Source organism: Petaurus breviceps, unplaced genomic scaffold, assembly GCF_028583685.1.
Source record: "Petaurus breviceps papuanus isolate PSGF00001 unplaced genomic scaffold, PetGlider_PUasm1.0 216, whole genome shotgun sequence".
Classification (NCBI taxonomy): domain Eukaryota; kingdom Metazoa; phylum Chordata; class Mammalia; order Diprotodontia; family Petauridae; genus Petaurus; species Petaurus breviceps.
Genome location: NW_027185867.1, coordinates 7790332 through 7807455, shown reverse-complemented (window position 1 = coordinate 7807455; position 17124 = coordinate 7790332). Strand labels below are relative to the sequence as shown.

The following is a 17124-nucleotide window of genomic DNA, read 5'->3' as shown; positions in this document are numbered from 1 at the left end:
ATGCAAGGTGTTATTGTGTTTTGGTTTGTTGCTGGAGGGGTGGGGGGTGGGGTGGGGAGTCGGGGGGGGGGGGGTGGGGGGGGGGGGGGGGAGCAGGAAACGACACATTAACAGTTCCTACCCTCAAAACCATCATAATGCTCATTAGCATTTATATAGCATGTTAAAGTTTGAAAAGCACATTATCTGCCTTGGTCCTCAAAATGAACCTGTGAGGCAACCTGGTACTTCATAGGCCACAGTCCCTTCATAAATGTCAGCTATGGTTCTCAATGTACAAGTGAATGTTATGAATGACTGTTCAATGGAAAAAAGAAGACAAAAGGAATAGTCCTAGCAATGAGAAAAGTCAATAAGTAGATTCCTAGTGAAAATCAAGTTTTAAAAGTACCTTATTACATTAATTCCAGATATGGGGAGTGGAGATTTAAGTAGCTGTTGCTCAGCCCCCTGTGCCAACTTCCTGGCTCTGTAAGAGGCAACTGTGCTTTTTGAGACAGATTTCTACTGCAGCTGAGCTGTCTGTAACCTTTAGGCAGAGATTGTGCTTCCGGGTATTTGATCTTCAAGATATTAAAGGAAATAAATGCAGGCTGTGGGCACCATAAAAAAGTGATGATCTCAAATGAAGAAGAGAGAATGAATGGCCCAAGGGGAGTAGAAGTATTAAGCATCAAATCTGGGTTACCTTTGTTTTCTAGATGTTTTTTACCCATTGGTTGTATCACATTGGCTTGTTCTCCCACTTTTAATTGAGGGAACATGCTTAATAATAACAGAAAATAGGTACTGCTGGAAGCTGCCAACTAGCAATTCATAAAACCTACATTTTATTATCAAATATGTAGCCCTTAAGAAGGGTAAGACTGAAAGACCAATAGCAAAAGGAGAGGTATTTCCCTTCACACCTAAGGACCGCTTCTCTGGGTGACTCTGCTACTCTTAACCAAGCATTTACAAGCCATACACAGCTCTGACTGACTGGCACACCTTCCACAGCACTCGGGTCCTAAAAATGGTGATTTCTCCTAAGTTTTATCTGCAGTCTATTTAGAAGACAGGCACTGAAATCTGCTAGATTAAAAAAAAAAAGCATCAAGGCTCACAAGATGGTACTTCAAAACCATCACTTCTGTAAAATGTTTTGACTAATGTCTGATAATCCAAAGGAATAAGACTTGTGTCCCTGGGAGAGAACTGTAGGGAACTTAATTGATTCTAATTCTAACTCAGGGCCATGAATGAGGTAAAGTGCCCTTCTGCATGGCCTCCTTCTGGTATTTTCCTAGGTCCTTATAAGGCCCCAGTATCTTAAGGTTTCCAGACCCTAGTTAATGGGAATCCAATTTTCTTTTCTTCAGGCCCTGGCTCTTCCTGTAAGGGCTACAATTCCCTGTGGAAAATTAAAAGAAACTGATCAAATGTTGTGGTCTGAAAATAATATGTTAAATACACACAGATATAAACAACAACCAGCTATTAGTTGACTCCCCCTCAACACTACTGTGGCTCTAAGAACATAATGGTAAGAAGCTAAATGAACAGAACATACATTAGCTTCACACCCACCCACAGTTGATACTCAAGTGATCAAAGGATAACAACAGTGACCGTGTGCAGAACCATGTTAGAGAAAATCTAATGTTTAGATGAGTTTCACAGAGCAGAGCATTGTAGGGGAATAAGATGCCAATTCAATTAGGCAAACATTAAGTATCTACTTCATGCAAAGCACTTACAGAGGTGCTAAGGACACAAAGCCAAAAATTAAACAGTTGCTCTCAAGAAGCTTGCATTTTACCAGAAGGAATATATACAGTATTAAATGGTAAGTAAACCTCAGGGCACAAAGACAGAAGTGAAACATGCCCTGCCCTAGGAGGACTGAATTCTCTACTGGAACAGAAGAGGCAGAATGTTAACAAGGAAGAGTAGGTCGGCCCCAAACCAGAGCCCTGGTTGAACAAGTCAGAGCAGTGTTCCCTTCCCCTCTCATGCTGCTTCTGCTATGGATTGCAGGAGTCTTTGCTAAACTTGGGACAGAGCCCTGGACCTTCCCTATTCTGCATGCTCCCAGCACCTGACATCGAGGGCCTCTGGTGGCTGAGCTTGTCCCAGGCTGTCACGTGATTCTTTAAAGCAGGCATGGCAGGGGCGTGGGATGAACGGGGACCTTCCCTCAGCACAGGCTGTCCGGCATTGATGCCTGCTACATCCAAAGGGAGTTCCCACATTTCATGGTCATCTATAGATACACAAAGATTACAACAAAATACATCCACAGGAAGGTAATGGGTTTCACACATTTCTTTTGATCAGTTAATTTGCTACTCCCAGAAGAATTTAACACTCTTAAGCCACATTGACAGAAAATAGAGAAAAGGAGGGCCTATAAATATGTACTGATCATGCAGATGAAGTATCTGTTTTGGTTAGGGTAAATGTCAGGTGACAAAGCAATTTGCCTATCTGGGTATCTCTGTGATAACTTTTAGGAACCAGAGCAATATGAATCCTACCTACCTCTTCTCATTCTTTTTTTTTAATAATTTTTTTTAAATTTCAAGTTCCAAGTTCCCTCCCTCTCTCCAGCCTAACCACTGAAAAGGCATATAATATGATTGATACCCATTACACATGTGAAGTCATGCAAAATATAATTCCATATTAGCCATGTTGGGGAAAAAAACAAGAAAGAAAAAAATATATGCCTCCACTAAAAGTTCATTGGTTCTCTCTCTGGAGGTAGGTAGCCTTTTTCGTCTTTTGCAATTGTCTTGGACCATTGTATTGATCAGAGTAGCTAAGTTCTTCGAAGTTGATTATCCCGACTATTGCTGTTACTGTATACAATGGTCTCCAGGTTCTGCTCATTTCACTTTGCATCAGTTCATTTAAGACTTCCCAGACTCTGAAACCATCCCCCTTGTCATTTCTTATAGCACAATAATATTCTATCACAATCATATACCACAACTTGTTCAGCCATTCCCCAACTGATGGGCATCCCCTCAATTTCCAATTCTTTGCCATCAAAGAGTTACTTCAAATATTTTTGTATATCTAGGGCCCTTTCCTTTTAAAATATCTTTGGGATACAGACCTAGTAGTAATATTGCTGGATCAAAGGATCTGTACAGTTTTACAGCCCTTTGGGCATAGTTCCAAATCATTCTCCAGATTGGTTGAATCAGTTCACAACTCCACTATAGTGCACTAGTGTCCCTACATTTTCCTTTTCTGACATGTTACCCAATCTTACAGGGGTGAGGTGGTACCTCAGAGTTGTTTGAATCTGAATTTCTCTAAGAGTGATCTTGAGAGCATTTTTTCATGACTATAGATAGCTTTGATTTCTTCTTCTAAAAACTGCTTGTCTATATCCTGTGACCATTTGGAATGGCTCTTAGTTTTATAAATTTGGCTCGGTTACCTATATATTTGAGGAATGAGGTCTTTATCAGACAAATTTGCTGTAAATTTCCCCCCCAATTCCCTGCTTTCCTTCTAACTTTGGTTGTATTAGTTTTGTTTGTGCAAAACCTTTTTTAATTTTTAATTTAATGTAACTGAAATTATCCATTTTTACCTCCTATTATCTTCTCTATCTCGTTTAGTCATAAAGTCTTCCCTTATCCATAGACCTGACAGGTAACTTTTTCCACGTTCCCCTAATTTTTTAATGATATTACCCTGTATGTCTAAATCACATACCCATTTTGACCTTGGTATATGGTATGAGATATAGTCTATCCCTCATTTTTGCCAAACTGTTTTTTCCTCTTCTACCTACAACCAATATCTTTTTTTTTTTTTAAACAATAGGGGTTAAGTAACTTACCCAAGGTTACACAGCCAGTTTTTTGTGTGTGGGTGTGAAGTATCTGAGGCTGGAACCGATCCCGGGTCCTCCCAACTCCGGGGCCGGCGCTCTTTCTCACTGTGCCACTTAGCCGCGCCGTCACCCCTTCTACCTACAACCTACAACCAATTTCTATTATTTTTTTTCTTTAGTTTTGGCCAGATCTGTGATTTCACTGGTATTGAGAATTCTCCAGAAGGAAACTCTCTCAACTAATGAAGAACTGAGATGTCAGAGTCAGAACTTGAATTCTGGTTGTGGCCTTCCAGATTCTAAGAACTTGTCTCTATCTCCCCCATATATATCTATAACTAAGTTAGCCCTTCCATTAAGTGGTGAATATATTGAATGCCTACTTTTGGAAACTGGAATTCCTGTACATCCATAATCTGGTGCTCCCCCCTTTTCCGCTCTTCCAAGGCATTTCCAAAAGTCACTAAAAACAAAAGTATTTTTGAAAGTCTTACAGAAGAATAGTCTTTACCAAAAGTCTATTCATTCCACTTGCCCACCCACATTCTAAAAATAGCAACATCTCTTCATAACAGGATTTAGCTACTGACCTTCAAGGAATTCTTCCTCAGTGAGTGGTCCTGGCATAGAAACCACAGGAGTACTGTGCTTCAAGGGAGGGACTCCAAGTCCTTTGGTATGAACAAAAGAGAAAAGGCAAAGCAGAGAATCAGAGCTGGAAACAATCTCTGCAATTTTATATCTTACTTTTAATCTAGTAAATGACCAAAAGAAGAGAATCTTAAGCAAGCTAAGATCATGCCAGGTCACAAGCCCAGTTCTTTTGACTGCCACTTCATTCTTCTTTCTGCTCTACCCACCTCAAGTCTACAGTTAATAGTCTTGTTTTTTCCCCTCACAAAAGGGAAACAATTATTTCTTCCTTCAACAATAAAATGAGAAAGAATTGTAGTGCAGAAAGACTTGGGAAGGAAAGCTTATTCTACTTCCTAATACCTCTGAAATATCTTTGAGGTATAAGGAGGAAACCCAAATATGGAGCTCATTTATGAATCTCAAGTACAAAGAACTCTCACAAAAAGCTGAGCTAAGAATCGGCTGGTATGGGACAAGTCGAATCATTCTTCACTCTTCTTCTGTCTCAACTTTACCCATATCCAAATTAGTTGCTTAATTCTTATAAATTCTACCTGCAATGGCTTTCATCTCTCCCCTTCTCTCCACGAATACAGTCATCAGTCACCCTGGTAGTTCAAGTCTTCGTTGCCTCTCACTTGAACTATTCAGAATAAGCCATAAATACATATTGATCATCAGTCTCCCTGCTTTCCAACTCTTTCTTCTCCAAATCATCTTCTGTGGAGCTACCAAAATATTTTGTGTAAGGCACAGGTCTGACGTCCCGATGGTCTCCTCAGCTTCCCATTTAAAGCCCTCCACAACCTAATTTCAAATGACTTTCCAGTTCTTTTTCCATATTACTCCACTGCATACACTCTTCATTCCAGCCAAAGACATTCCGTCTCCCATGTCTATATTTGCATATGGCATCCCCAGTGCCTAGAAGGTACACTTACTTTCAGAATCCTTCCTCGAATTCAAGGCTTGGCTTAGGTGCAATTTTTCACCCTAATTAATCCTTTGGCTGTTAATGCTCCCCTCCTCCTCCTCCAATTACCATTCATTACCTTGCTAGATACATGCATGCATGCACATGCACCACACACAAATATACAAATTTTATCCCCACAATTTAGAACATAACTGAGGGCTTTGTGTCTTAAAACTCTTGTCAGAGTGTTTAATAAATGTCTGTAGAAGTAAACGGAGTTAAATGGGATACCAGATTTCATCCTGAGGTGACAGTGTAATCTGTAGAAAGTCAATACTCCATTCTCCATACCCTGCACTGTTACTGTGAGATTCTTTTCATATTGAAGACCATCCCTATGAATAGAGGCATCCCTAACTCCCAAAAAAAACGCTGGGTGCTGGATGAAAGAAGTCTTGACTCCTGAAAAGGACATCTTAACGACTGCAATTTCTTCACATAAAATCCTTTTCAAATACAGGTTGAAGTAAATAGTTTCTGAGGTCTCTTCCAATTCTGAGAATTCTGTGCTTCCTTCCTATTTGCCCTATCTATATCTTGTGGTTAAGTCTGGTTTTGAGTTCATCAAACAACTACTATAAGACATAATCACATTATTTTACATGACGATACCTTCCTTTTCTGAATTGCTTTGTATGACCATAGCTTCCTACCATTCCATCTCGCCTCACCCCTCCTATTCTTCACCTTCATTGACCTCTCCTTCCTCTACGCTTCCTACTTCCTCAGACCATTATCACTGATTTGACTTGACTTTTCTTCCTTCCCAATCTGAAATCTTAGAGTTAACTAAATCAATTCTATACTACCATCAACTTTCAAATTCCTCCCCCTGCTCATCCTATCATTGCTCATCCTTTCCAAACCCCAACCTTGGTTTACTCCCACCATCTGTCTTCTCTGCTCCTGCTAACTGGCTGCTGAGTGCAACTGGACCATGCTAATGAACTACACTAAAAATCCATGTTATATAGAAAAACAATCCTTTTAATAATTATTATAATAGCACTTTAAGATTTGTAAAGTGCTTTACATTTTTCTCTCTTTTGGTCCTCATAACAACCCTGTGACATTGGTACTATTATTAATCCCATTTTACAGATGAGGAAACTAAGGTTAAGTAACCTCATAGAGGTTAAGTGACTTGTCCATGGTCTTATAGTTAATGTCTGAGGTAAGACTTGACTACAGATCCTCTTGACTCGTAAGTCCACAGCTCTATTCACTATACCACCTAGATACCACCTTTTATTTTCATTTTATTCCTCATTGATTTCCTAAATCACCTCCTTCAGAAGTGGTTCTAAAACTTCTCTTCTCAAGTCTCCCATTATTCTTCCTTCCCCAACTCGTTCAGCTGAGAACCTTGCCTCTTACTTTATTGCAAAAATGTAAGCTATTCAACATAAGATCTGTCTTCTCCCCTTCGCCTGACATCATCCACAGCTCTGTTCCTTTCCCCCAGTCGCTGATGATGAGGTAGTCCTTCTCATGTGGTGTAGGCTGACACCTCTCCATATACCCTTGATTCTATTCTCTTCCTTTCTGCTCCAGAAAAAATTATCATCAATCATTCCTCCTCTCTCTCATCTTCAATCTCTTCCTACTTAGTGGTTCCTTCTCTACAACCTTCAAACATGACCATCCTAAAAAATCTTTCAGCAGACTCTATCACACCGTCAAGGCATCAGTCACCAAAATAATTTTCCAAAACACAAGTCTGTTAATGTCACCTTCCCCACCCTCCTCAATAAATTCCTGTGGCTCCTTATCTCCTCCAGAATCAAAAACAAAATGCTCTGTCATTCAAAGGCCCCTCCTATTTCCAATCTTCTTACACCTTAGTGTCTGACTTCCTCCTTCAATCTAGTGACACCAGCCACCTAGCTGTTCCACAAACAAGACACTCTCCGTGCCTAGGATACTCTCCCTCCTCTTTTCAGAGTACTGACATCCCTGGCTTCCTTTGAAGTCCCAACTAAAATCCCACGTTCTACAAGAAACATTCCTCAAACTCTCTTGATTCCAGTGCGCTCCCTCTTTTAATTATTTCCTATTTATCCTGTAGATAACTTGTTTGTGTGTATTGGTTTGCAGGTTGTCTTCCCAATTCATAAGCTCCTGAGGGAAGGGATCATCTTTTAACTTCTTGTTACCCCAACACTCAGTACAATTCCTGGCACATAGTAGGCACTTAATAAATGTTTGTTGATTGATTCTCTATCTTTCTTTCTCATTCTCAGCCAAACTCCTAATAAAAACTGTCTACACTCCCTGCCTCTCTTCTTCCTCTTTCTAAACACTTTGCACTCTGGCTTCCAGCCTCTTCACTCAAATGAAATTGTCCTCTCCAATATTACCAATAATCTCTTAATTGCTACATCTGATGATATTTTCTCAGCCTATTTGACCTCTCTGCTGCATACTCCTGGATACTCTCTCCTCTGGGCTCTCATGACACTGCTCTCTCCTGGTTCTCCACCTAAAGTGTCTGACTGCGCCTAAGGCCCCTTTGCTGACTCATCATCCAGTTCACTCTCCAGATGTGGATGTTTTCCAAGTTCTGTTCTTCATATGCAGCACTGTCTCTAACTTGAACTTCCTCCCCATGCCTGGAATGCCTTTTCACTTCTGCCTCAGAGTATTCCTCCCTTCCTTTAAGACACAGCTCAAGTACAACCTTCTATGTGAACGTCCCCTTCAATTACCTTATTTTACTTGTATTTCTTCTCTTTAGATTTGACCTGCACGTATTTTATATATGTGCTTTTTGTTTCCCCATAAAAAAGTAAAAATACTCCTTATGAGTAGTGATTATTTGCCTCTTAGTCTTTATTCCCCCTAGTATGGGGCCTGGAACACAGCAGGCACTTAAGAAATGCCCACTAGAAGCGACATGGCCTCCCATCATCCCTGTGCACCTTCTCTCTTTGTCCTCAAGGGCTCTGCTGCTGACTTTTCTGACATACTATGACTCTGAAATTCCCCGGAAGGAGCTGCTATTTGATCCTGCTGCTGCTGCTTCTCCATCTGCTTCCGGAACTCCTGCTGCAGCTGCTTTTGCCGAAGTTTCCGCTGGTATGTAGCATCCCCATCAAAGGACAAGATGTTTCTGCTTTAGAAAGAGTAAAAGACCCTCTTATTCAATCTGGTACTAGAAATGTTAGCAGTAGCAATTAGAGAAGAAAAATAAATCAAAGTAATCAAATCAGGCAAAGAAGAGACCAAGCTATCACTCTTTGCAGATGATATGATGATATACTTAGAGAATCCTAGAGAATCAAGTAAAAAACTACTTGAGACAATAAGTAAATTTGGCAAAGTTGCAGGATATAAAATAAACCCACATAAATCCTCGGCATTCCTATATATTTCCAATGAAATTCAACAGCAAGACATAGAAAAAGAAATCCCATTTAAAGTTACTGTAGACATTATAAAATATTTGGGAATCTACATGCCAAAACAAACCCAGGATCTATATGATCACAACTACAAAACACTTCACACAAATTAAGTCAGATCTAACTAACAGGAAAAATATCAATTGCTGGGTCGAACTAATATAATAAAAATGACAATTTCACCTAAATTAAATGATATATTTAGTGCCATACCAATCAATTTACCAAAATACTACTTTATAGAGCTAGAAAAAATAGTAACAAAATTCATTTGGAAGAATAAACAGTCCAGAATATCAAGGGAATGAATGAAAAGAAATGCTAGGGAAGGTGGACTAGCTATACCAGATTTCAATCTGTATTATAAAGCAGCCATCATCAAAACTGCTTGGTACTGGCTAAGGAATAGAGTAGTGGATTAATGGAATAGATTAGGCACACAAGATTCAGCAGTCAATGACTATAGTAATCTATTGTTTAATAAACCCAAAGACCCCAGTTTTGGGGATAAGAATTCACTATTTGACAAAAACTGCTGGGAAAACTGGAATATAAAAATCAAGTCTAAATGGGCGCATGATCTAGGTATAAAGGTTGATACTGTAAGCAATCTGGGAAAGCAAGCAATAGTTTACCTGTTAGATTTGTGGAGAGGGAAAGACTTTATGACTAAACAAGAATTAGAGAGCATTATAAAATGCAAATGGATAATTTTGATTACATTAAATTGAAAAGCTTCTGTACAAACAAAGCCAATGTAACCAAGATTAAGAGGGAGGTGGGAAATTGGGAAAGAATTTTTACAATCTATGTCTCTGATAAAGGATTCATTTCTAAAATATACAGAGAATTGAGTCAAATCTATAAGTATATAAGTCATTCCCCAATTGATAAATGGTCAAAGGATATGAACAGTCAGTTTTCAGAGAAAGAAATTAAAGATACCTATAAGCACATGAAGAAATGCTCTAAATCACTACTGATTAGAGAAATGCAAATCAAAACAACTCTGAGGTACCACATCTCACCAGTCAGATTGGCTAAGGTGACAAAACAGGAAAATGACAAATGATGTATGTGGACAAATTGGAACACTAATGCATTGCTGGTGGAGTTGTGAACTGATCCAACCATTCTGGAAAGCAATCTGGAACTATGCCCAAAGGGCTATAAATAATTTCATACCCTTTGACCCAGCAATACCACTTCTAGGGTTGTATCCCAGAGAGATCATAGAAGTGGGGAAAAGACCCATATATACAAAAATATTTATAGCAGCTCTTTTTGTGGTAGCAAAGAACTGGAAATTAAGGAGGTGCTCATCAATTGGGAAATGGCTGAACAAGTTGGTATATGCATGTCATGGAATACTATTGTGCAGTAAGAAATGAGGAGCAGATCGACTTACATGGAAAGGCTTATACAAACTGATGCTGAGTGAAAAGAGTAGAGCCAGGAGGAATTTGTACACAATTACAGACAATGTATGTATGACGACCAACTTTGATAAACCAGACTCTTTTCAGCAATCCAGAGACATAAGTCAAACCTAAGATTCATGATGGAGAGAGATGCTTACATCCAGAGAAAGAACTGCGATTGAACCCAGATTGAAGCAAACTATCTGCCCTTTTTCCTCTTCTTGTTTGGTTTTGTTTCCTCTTTCCCATTCTTCATTCCACCTGTTACAATCCTTCTTTATAACATGACTAATGCCTAATGTGAAAGTATTTGCAGATACTATACTTGATTGTATGCCACCAATGGGGCGGGGCGCGGTGGGGAGGGAGAGAAAATTTGAAACTCAAGTAGTTGTGGTAATGAATCTTGTAAACTAAAAGTAAACAAATTAATAAAAAAAAAAAGAAAGAGGAAAAGAGAGAAAGCATAAGTCTGTTTCTCTATTACATAGAGGCTAAAAGAGTTCTGATGATAGGAATTAGAAGTCCCCAGTATGAGTAACAGGAAGAGAAAGGGACAGAAGAAAGATGAGGGAGTTGAGGGTCCCCTACCATGAGCCACTTCCTGGTTCTCCCTCTGCCACGACAGCAGGAGCCTCTGTGCAACCTGTTCCACAAAGGGACATCACCTCCTTAGCCTGCGGGGGTGCAGGAGCCATGTTCTTAAGGCAGCTGTTATATCTTGTCTGCTCTACAGAGGGTTCAAAGTCCTGTCTTTTGATATTTGCTAAGTCCAGTTCAGATGGGAACTATTGAAAAAAACAAAAACATGACATCCAAATTTTACAATCCTCTGTACCATCTTTTCTCTAGTTCAGGAGAAAGTTAAAGTAAGCCAAGGGTTTCATCATATATTTTGTTAAGAAACTGACATGTTTCCTTTCAACATATGGATTCTGTTTCTCTTACTGCAAATAACAAAGTACATACTGACAAAACACTCTGCCTGAACTCCCTATCACCACCCCCACCATCTTCTCTGCTAGAGGAAGCCAAACAACCCTGTCTACAGGGACCACTACAAATTCATGCTTCTTAACTGAAACTGGGCCACCATTGGTGTGTGGCAATTCTATTGACTTTTTCTTTTCCTAGTTGACTCTAACGCTACAAATGCCAGTTGTCTCAAACCTCCTCTGATCAAGCCCTATGCCACTCTCCCCACCGGATCTCAAAAAAAATGACTTTGCCTCCTACTTTATTGAGAAAAACAAGGCCTCTAGGCAATCAGTCCCTCATCTCCTTGACTCTATACCCCATACACCCTTTTCATCTTCACCCATTCTCATCTCCTTTCCTCAAGTCCCTCAAAAAAGATGGTCTTTCTCCTTGCCATAGATAACCCCTTTATTTCATTTGATCCCAAATGCTCCCATACCTTGCCAACTTGTCCCAATAATCACTGACTTTTCCTCTTTCTCATCTGCAATCACTCCTTAACTCTTGGCTCCTCTATCCTTAAAAAAACCACCTTCACCTGATATCCTCTCAAGCTAAACCCCTTTACTGCCAAATTCCTACTAAGAAAAAATTAGTCTACTCTCTACCTTTATTTCTTCACTACCCAATCAATTTTTAAACCCTTGCAATCTGGTTTCTGACCCTACCACTCAACTAAAATTGTTCCCTGAGAGGTTACCAATAATCTCTCAACTGCTTTGTTTTTTGATGTCTTTTCTCAATCCTTGTCCTCCTTGCCTTTCTATAGCTTTTGACACTGACAAGTACCAGTTTCTCAGTCTCCTACCTGGTCTGACCATTCTTTTTCAGTCTGACCCCTAAGTATGAATGACACCAGGTCATTCTCTTTCTCTCTCTTCTAAATCTACATATCCAAACTTAATCTCTCTCCTGATTCCAACCCTACATGACCAGCAAACAAGCAGACTTTCAGATGATCCCTCAACATATGCCAAACTCATCATCCTTCCTCCTAAAACCACATGGAAACTTCCAAACTTCCCTATTTTTGTCCACATTCACAGCAATAATTAGGTACAGTTGCAAGTTACCAAAGTTTACAACCTCAGGCATCCATGACTCTTACTTCTCCCTCACTCCCATCATCCAATCCACTGCCAATTTTTGTCAATTCAACATTTCTCCAGTCTCTGCATTTCTCTTTACTCAGTTATCACACTAATTCAGGTCCTTATCACATCTTACTTGGACCATTAAACAGTCTAAGAACTGGTTTCCCTGCTTCTTATCTCTCTCTTCTCTAATCTATTCTCCACAGGACTTCCTAAGGTATAGGTTTCATGATGTCACTCCCTTACTCACAAACTATCCGTGGTTCTCTATTGTCTCTAGGATAAAAATACAAATCCTCAACCTGGAACTTCTATAGTCTGGTTCCAACTTACCTGTCCAACCTTATTTCACAGCATTCCTTTTCACTAATGTTAAATTCTAGCCAAACTGTATTACTGCAGGCATTCCTCTAATTAACATTTCATCTCAAGTACAGGTTAGACCAGATGGCTGCTGAGGTCTCTCCCAGATTACAAGCTTTCTGTTCCTGCTGACATTCTTACATGGAGCCTCCCACACTTTGAATGCACTTCTACCTCATCGCTACATTTCACAATCACTCATCCTTCAAGGCTCAGTTCCAGTGCTACCTTGCAATTCCATGCCTGTGTAACATTTTATAGACCTAGAAGAATGAATCCCTAAGGGCAGAGATTATTTCATTTTTAGTCTTCCTTTTTAAAAAAAAAAAAAGCAGTTTGGGTTAAGTAACTTGCCCAAGGTTACACGGCCAGTTATTTTGTGTGGGTGTTAAGTATCTGAGGCCAGAACCGATCCCGGGTCCTCCCGACTCCAGGGCTGGTGCTCTTACTCACTGTGCCACCTAGCCACCCCTAGTCTTTCTTTCAATAGCACCAAATGCTTAATAAATAGTTGTTGAATGTCTTTCTTGATAGAAACACAGCAGGGCAAATATGGGCCAAAATTACAGGTCATTACTATTCTGGCTAATTCAAAGCAACCAAGAGTTGCTTTTCTTCAGTTTTGCACTGTAACCTGAAGAATATGCACTCTGCAGTGACTGTGATTAATTTCCTAGTGTGATCCCTGTCCAGCAATGCATCACATTTTGTTCATTAAACTCCTGAATATAAAATATCCTGTCAAAGAATTACTTTAAGTATATAGCAAGAAAATCCTCTTCTCCACTTCAGCAGTGTTTCCAGATAGAATACCATAAAATCCAAACTGGTCACCTCAAAAAATTCAGTTTTCCCATTTGCTCCTCTCTGGTCAAAATTATAACCAAGGGGACTGATGCCCATGAATCCTGCTCTCTGCTCTCTTCCTTTTTCCTGCTACTCAATTTTTGTCCCTTTACATATCATTGAAAAAGGAAAGTGGGCTTATCTCTGGTTAAGACAATCTATAAAAAATTTTACTTGGAGCTGCTGAAGGATTCCTTTGAGTTTCCTCTTCTTCCACCATTATCATGTTCTTTGTATAGACCTACCATCTTAGTTTTCTCAACAAGTGGATTTGGAATCTCCCCAGTCATAGAAAGACTGGGTCATGAATTTGAATTTGCCACAACAGGCAAAATTATGTCCATTTTCCCTTTCCCATCTGCAGCGTAATTTCTCACACACCTGTCGTGGAAGCGTGTTTAAAGAACGCAGATAATCCTTATCCAAGATACAGTTCCCAAGAGCATTCCCAAAACACCTGGAAATAAAAAGAGAAATGGAACATGTAAGCCTGCAGGGTAGGAATACTACTTTTGAATAGTAATAATAATAGTTTCTCTCACTACCACCTTATGAGGAAGGTAATGCAAGTATTCATAACTTCATTTACAGATAAGTGCTCCTGAATTCCAGCAGATTTAACTTAGATCCCAGAAGGTCTACTACTGGGGACCTATTATACCTTTTGTAATTTGGGGCCTAGGATCCAAAGAAACCCTCTAATTCCATTATGCTGTAGAGCTCAAAAGGTCAACCTTTGAAAGCAGGTGTTAGAAGTAAGTAGTCTTTGACCAAAACCCATCTAGCTTACCTGAGTGCTCGCTTCAATCCATCTGTCACTGCCTCCTTTCTCGCCTTCTCCAAAGACAAGGCCTTTGACTTCAGGCCCTCACTAACACCATAACCCACATCTTCATGATATGAACCATCCTGGGAGAGAGGAGTTAAAACATAAGAGACTGCATCCCACCCTCTGGATCACAAAGCTGTCCTTGTCCTAAGAAACACTGGCTTGGACACAGCCCAAAACTTCAGGAAAGCCTGTTGTCATGCAACCAGGCCCAGTCTGAGAGCTCTGGAAGATGCTGTGGGATTTTAATCATGTGCAATAATCTAGAGATCTTTCCACTGATTCCAACCCTACCCACAAAGTTCACGCAAGTGGCATTTCCTTCACTTTTATTTTTAAATGGCTGATATTTATATCACACTTTAAGGTTTACAAAACATTTTACTTATTTATTTGCTTTATTTATTTATTTACTTTATAACTTATTTCTTTACTTTATAACAACCCTGTGAGGTAAATATTATCCCTATTTTATGGAAGAGTATATGGAGACTGAGAGAGGTTAAGTAACTCACCCATGGTCACAAAACTTCCCTCACCTTTAGCTGGACCTTCACAAATGCACAGACTCCCACATAGAACTTGCCATTATTGAGGTCAACAAAATCTGAGAATAAGAAGTAGACAGAGTTACACAGAATGCCAGAATCTAGGTCCCACTTTGCATTCACACTCAGCCCATCTAGAAGCTTGCCAACTCCAGAATAGGAAGAAGTATGAACCAGAGGTCTTCACTACCAAGCAGCACACTCACCCACATTTTGCTGTGTGATAGAATGCGCCCAGCCATTGTAGCCAAACATTTCATTGGCCAGACTGATGACCCTATGACCTTCAATGTAACAGACCTGAGGGCAGAAAAAACGTGATGAAAATCCATCGCCACACCTCAATATAAACTAAATTATACCTCAGACGCTAACTCCTGAACATTCCAGACAAATCTGTATCTAGCATACTTGAAAGGACTGCCTGATCTGAAGCAGTGAGAATTAATTAATGGTCTGCCAGAGTGACAGTGAAAATATTAATACCAATCTCCCAAAAAGTGGCACAAAGTGTATCATGGCAAGGAGATAGCCCTGAATTCTTGAAGGCTTTGCCTTTGTATTATGTATGTGTCACCTGAAGGTCAATCTAATTAAATCTGGGAATATTCATCCTCAGGATGCTGGTAGTTTTAGCCACACCAAATCATTAGGGCCATTTTCTAAATTGCAAAATGGTAATAATGTGAATCAGTGGAGAGGGTACTCGACACTGATGAAAGTACACATCTTTTAAAGTCTTGCTTTCCCTTGCTGCTTCAAAGTTTCTGTGGTCAAGGGAAATCACCACCTGATATGCAATGTTCTTGTAATGAATCTCCAAACTGAACTAGGATTTCAGATGACAGACATATTCAAAGCCTCTCTAACTTAGCAGCCTTCAAAATCAACAACAAGGCTACTACCCTTGCACATCTGTCTGATCTACTGGGATATCTGAACGATCTGTGATTCTGTCGATTTGGCTGTTCCTTCCTACAACGCAGACTGAAGCCCCTCTATGACTTAGTAGATGGTCTTCAGAAGGCACTGCGGCATCTTTCCCTTTTAGTTAGGATGGCCCTCAGATGACAGACAAAAGCTATTGTCAGGCTCATACCCAAAATCTTTCCTGACTGGCAGATATACCACAGTTCATCCTGCTTTGAGAACAAGGGTTATATCCTAGCCATAATAAGGCATTAGACTAGGACTTCCATGTAAGACACTGAAATAGGATACATGTGTGTTTTAAATAAAACAAAGCTACACTGAAAAGAAGTTTTATTTGATCCTCACAACAACCTTGGGGGAAAAGGAGGAAGTGCAGAAGAAAGAAATAAAAGAGATCACATATCCTTCAGCTGCCAGTACAGAATATCTTCCAAAAGAACTAATCTAACCAGAAGATAAGTTAAATATCAGAAGTTAAAGTAGACAGTAAATGGTAAGGGGAGATGAAACAGGAAGAAATTAAAAGATGTCCAGTTGGGTCTCAGGAGCCACAAGCCTCTTTCTCTGAGGAACTGGAAAATATCTATGTTCAGAAGAGAAATGGTCTTCTAGGTCTATCTGGACACAGAAGACACTAGAAAAGCAACAGGAGCTTCTGAGATCCCCATATTCTTGCTGCTAAGGCCACAGAGATGACAGCTTTCAAGACATAATTTTTTTTTACCTTTTGGCCACCCCCAGCTTGTCGGCTACTGATGTATTCGGGGCCCAGTCTTTGTCTCAAAGCATTCTGGATGGCCTGGTATTCATCTGCTGTGTACTGGTACTAAAAATGTAAAGCAGATAAATTAATTTTTTTCAGTATTCTCACCATACTCATAATCCCCGATGCACTGCTCTTAAGCAAAGAGAACTAAGACCTTAAACTTCAGAGATGAAAAATATAAGAAATGAAGAGAAATCTGGAATTCTTCCTTTCCAATGTACACAATTTTTTCTTCTCTTTCCCTCCCTAAATACACTTTCCACCCATAAAACTTCATTCAATTCATTCATTCATCATAAGTTCCTTGAATACCATGTGCAAGCCCCTGTCAGGCAATATGAAAGAAGTAAAGATAATAAACTGTGGCTTGTGCCCTCAAGAAAATGACAATCTAATAGGTGATACTACTACTACTACCACTACCACTACTACCACTACCACTACTACCACTACTACTACTACTACTACTACTACTACTACTACTACTACTACTAC

At 39.7% G+C, this 17124-nt stretch overlaps 1 protein-coding gene across 5 annotated transcripts in view; it reads right to left on the bottom strand.

The window, feature by feature from the left end:
• Nucleotides 1–807: 807 nt before the first annotated feature.
• The window catches only part of RAD52 (RAD52 homolog, DNA repair protein), a 23347-nt gene continuing 7030 nt past the window's right edge, over nucleotides 808–17124 (bottom strand). For 3 of the 5 annotated variants that reach the window (XM_069094348.1, XM_069094350.1, XM_069094349.1), the window contains exons 3-11: nucleotides 16588–16689; nucleotides 15137–15230; nucleotides 14922–14989; nucleotides 14344–14462; nucleotides 13935–14010; nucleotides 10864–11060; nucleotides 8369–8562; nucleotides 4426–4506; nucleotides 1628–2245 (exon numbers count right to left, since the gene is read on the bottom strand). In XM_069094348.1, coding sequence (XP_068950449.1) covers nucleotides 2007–2245; nucleotides 4426–4506; nucleotides 8369–8562; nucleotides 10864–11060; nucleotides 13935–14010; nucleotides 14344–14462; nucleotides 14922–14989; nucleotides 15137–15230; nucleotides 16588–16689 — 1170 coding nt within the window. In that variant the 3' untranslated portion in view covers nucleotides 1628–2006. Of the gene's footprint in view, nucleotides 1394–1627; nucleotides 2246–4218; nucleotides 4299–4425; nucleotides 4507–8368; nucleotides 8563–10863; nucleotides 11061–13934; nucleotides 14011–14343; nucleotides 14463–14921; nucleotides 14990–15136; nucleotides 15231–16587; nucleotides 16690–17124 lie in introns of those variants that run through there. The other 2 variants (XM_069094351.1, XM_069094352.1) reach the window with 2 other exon arrangements.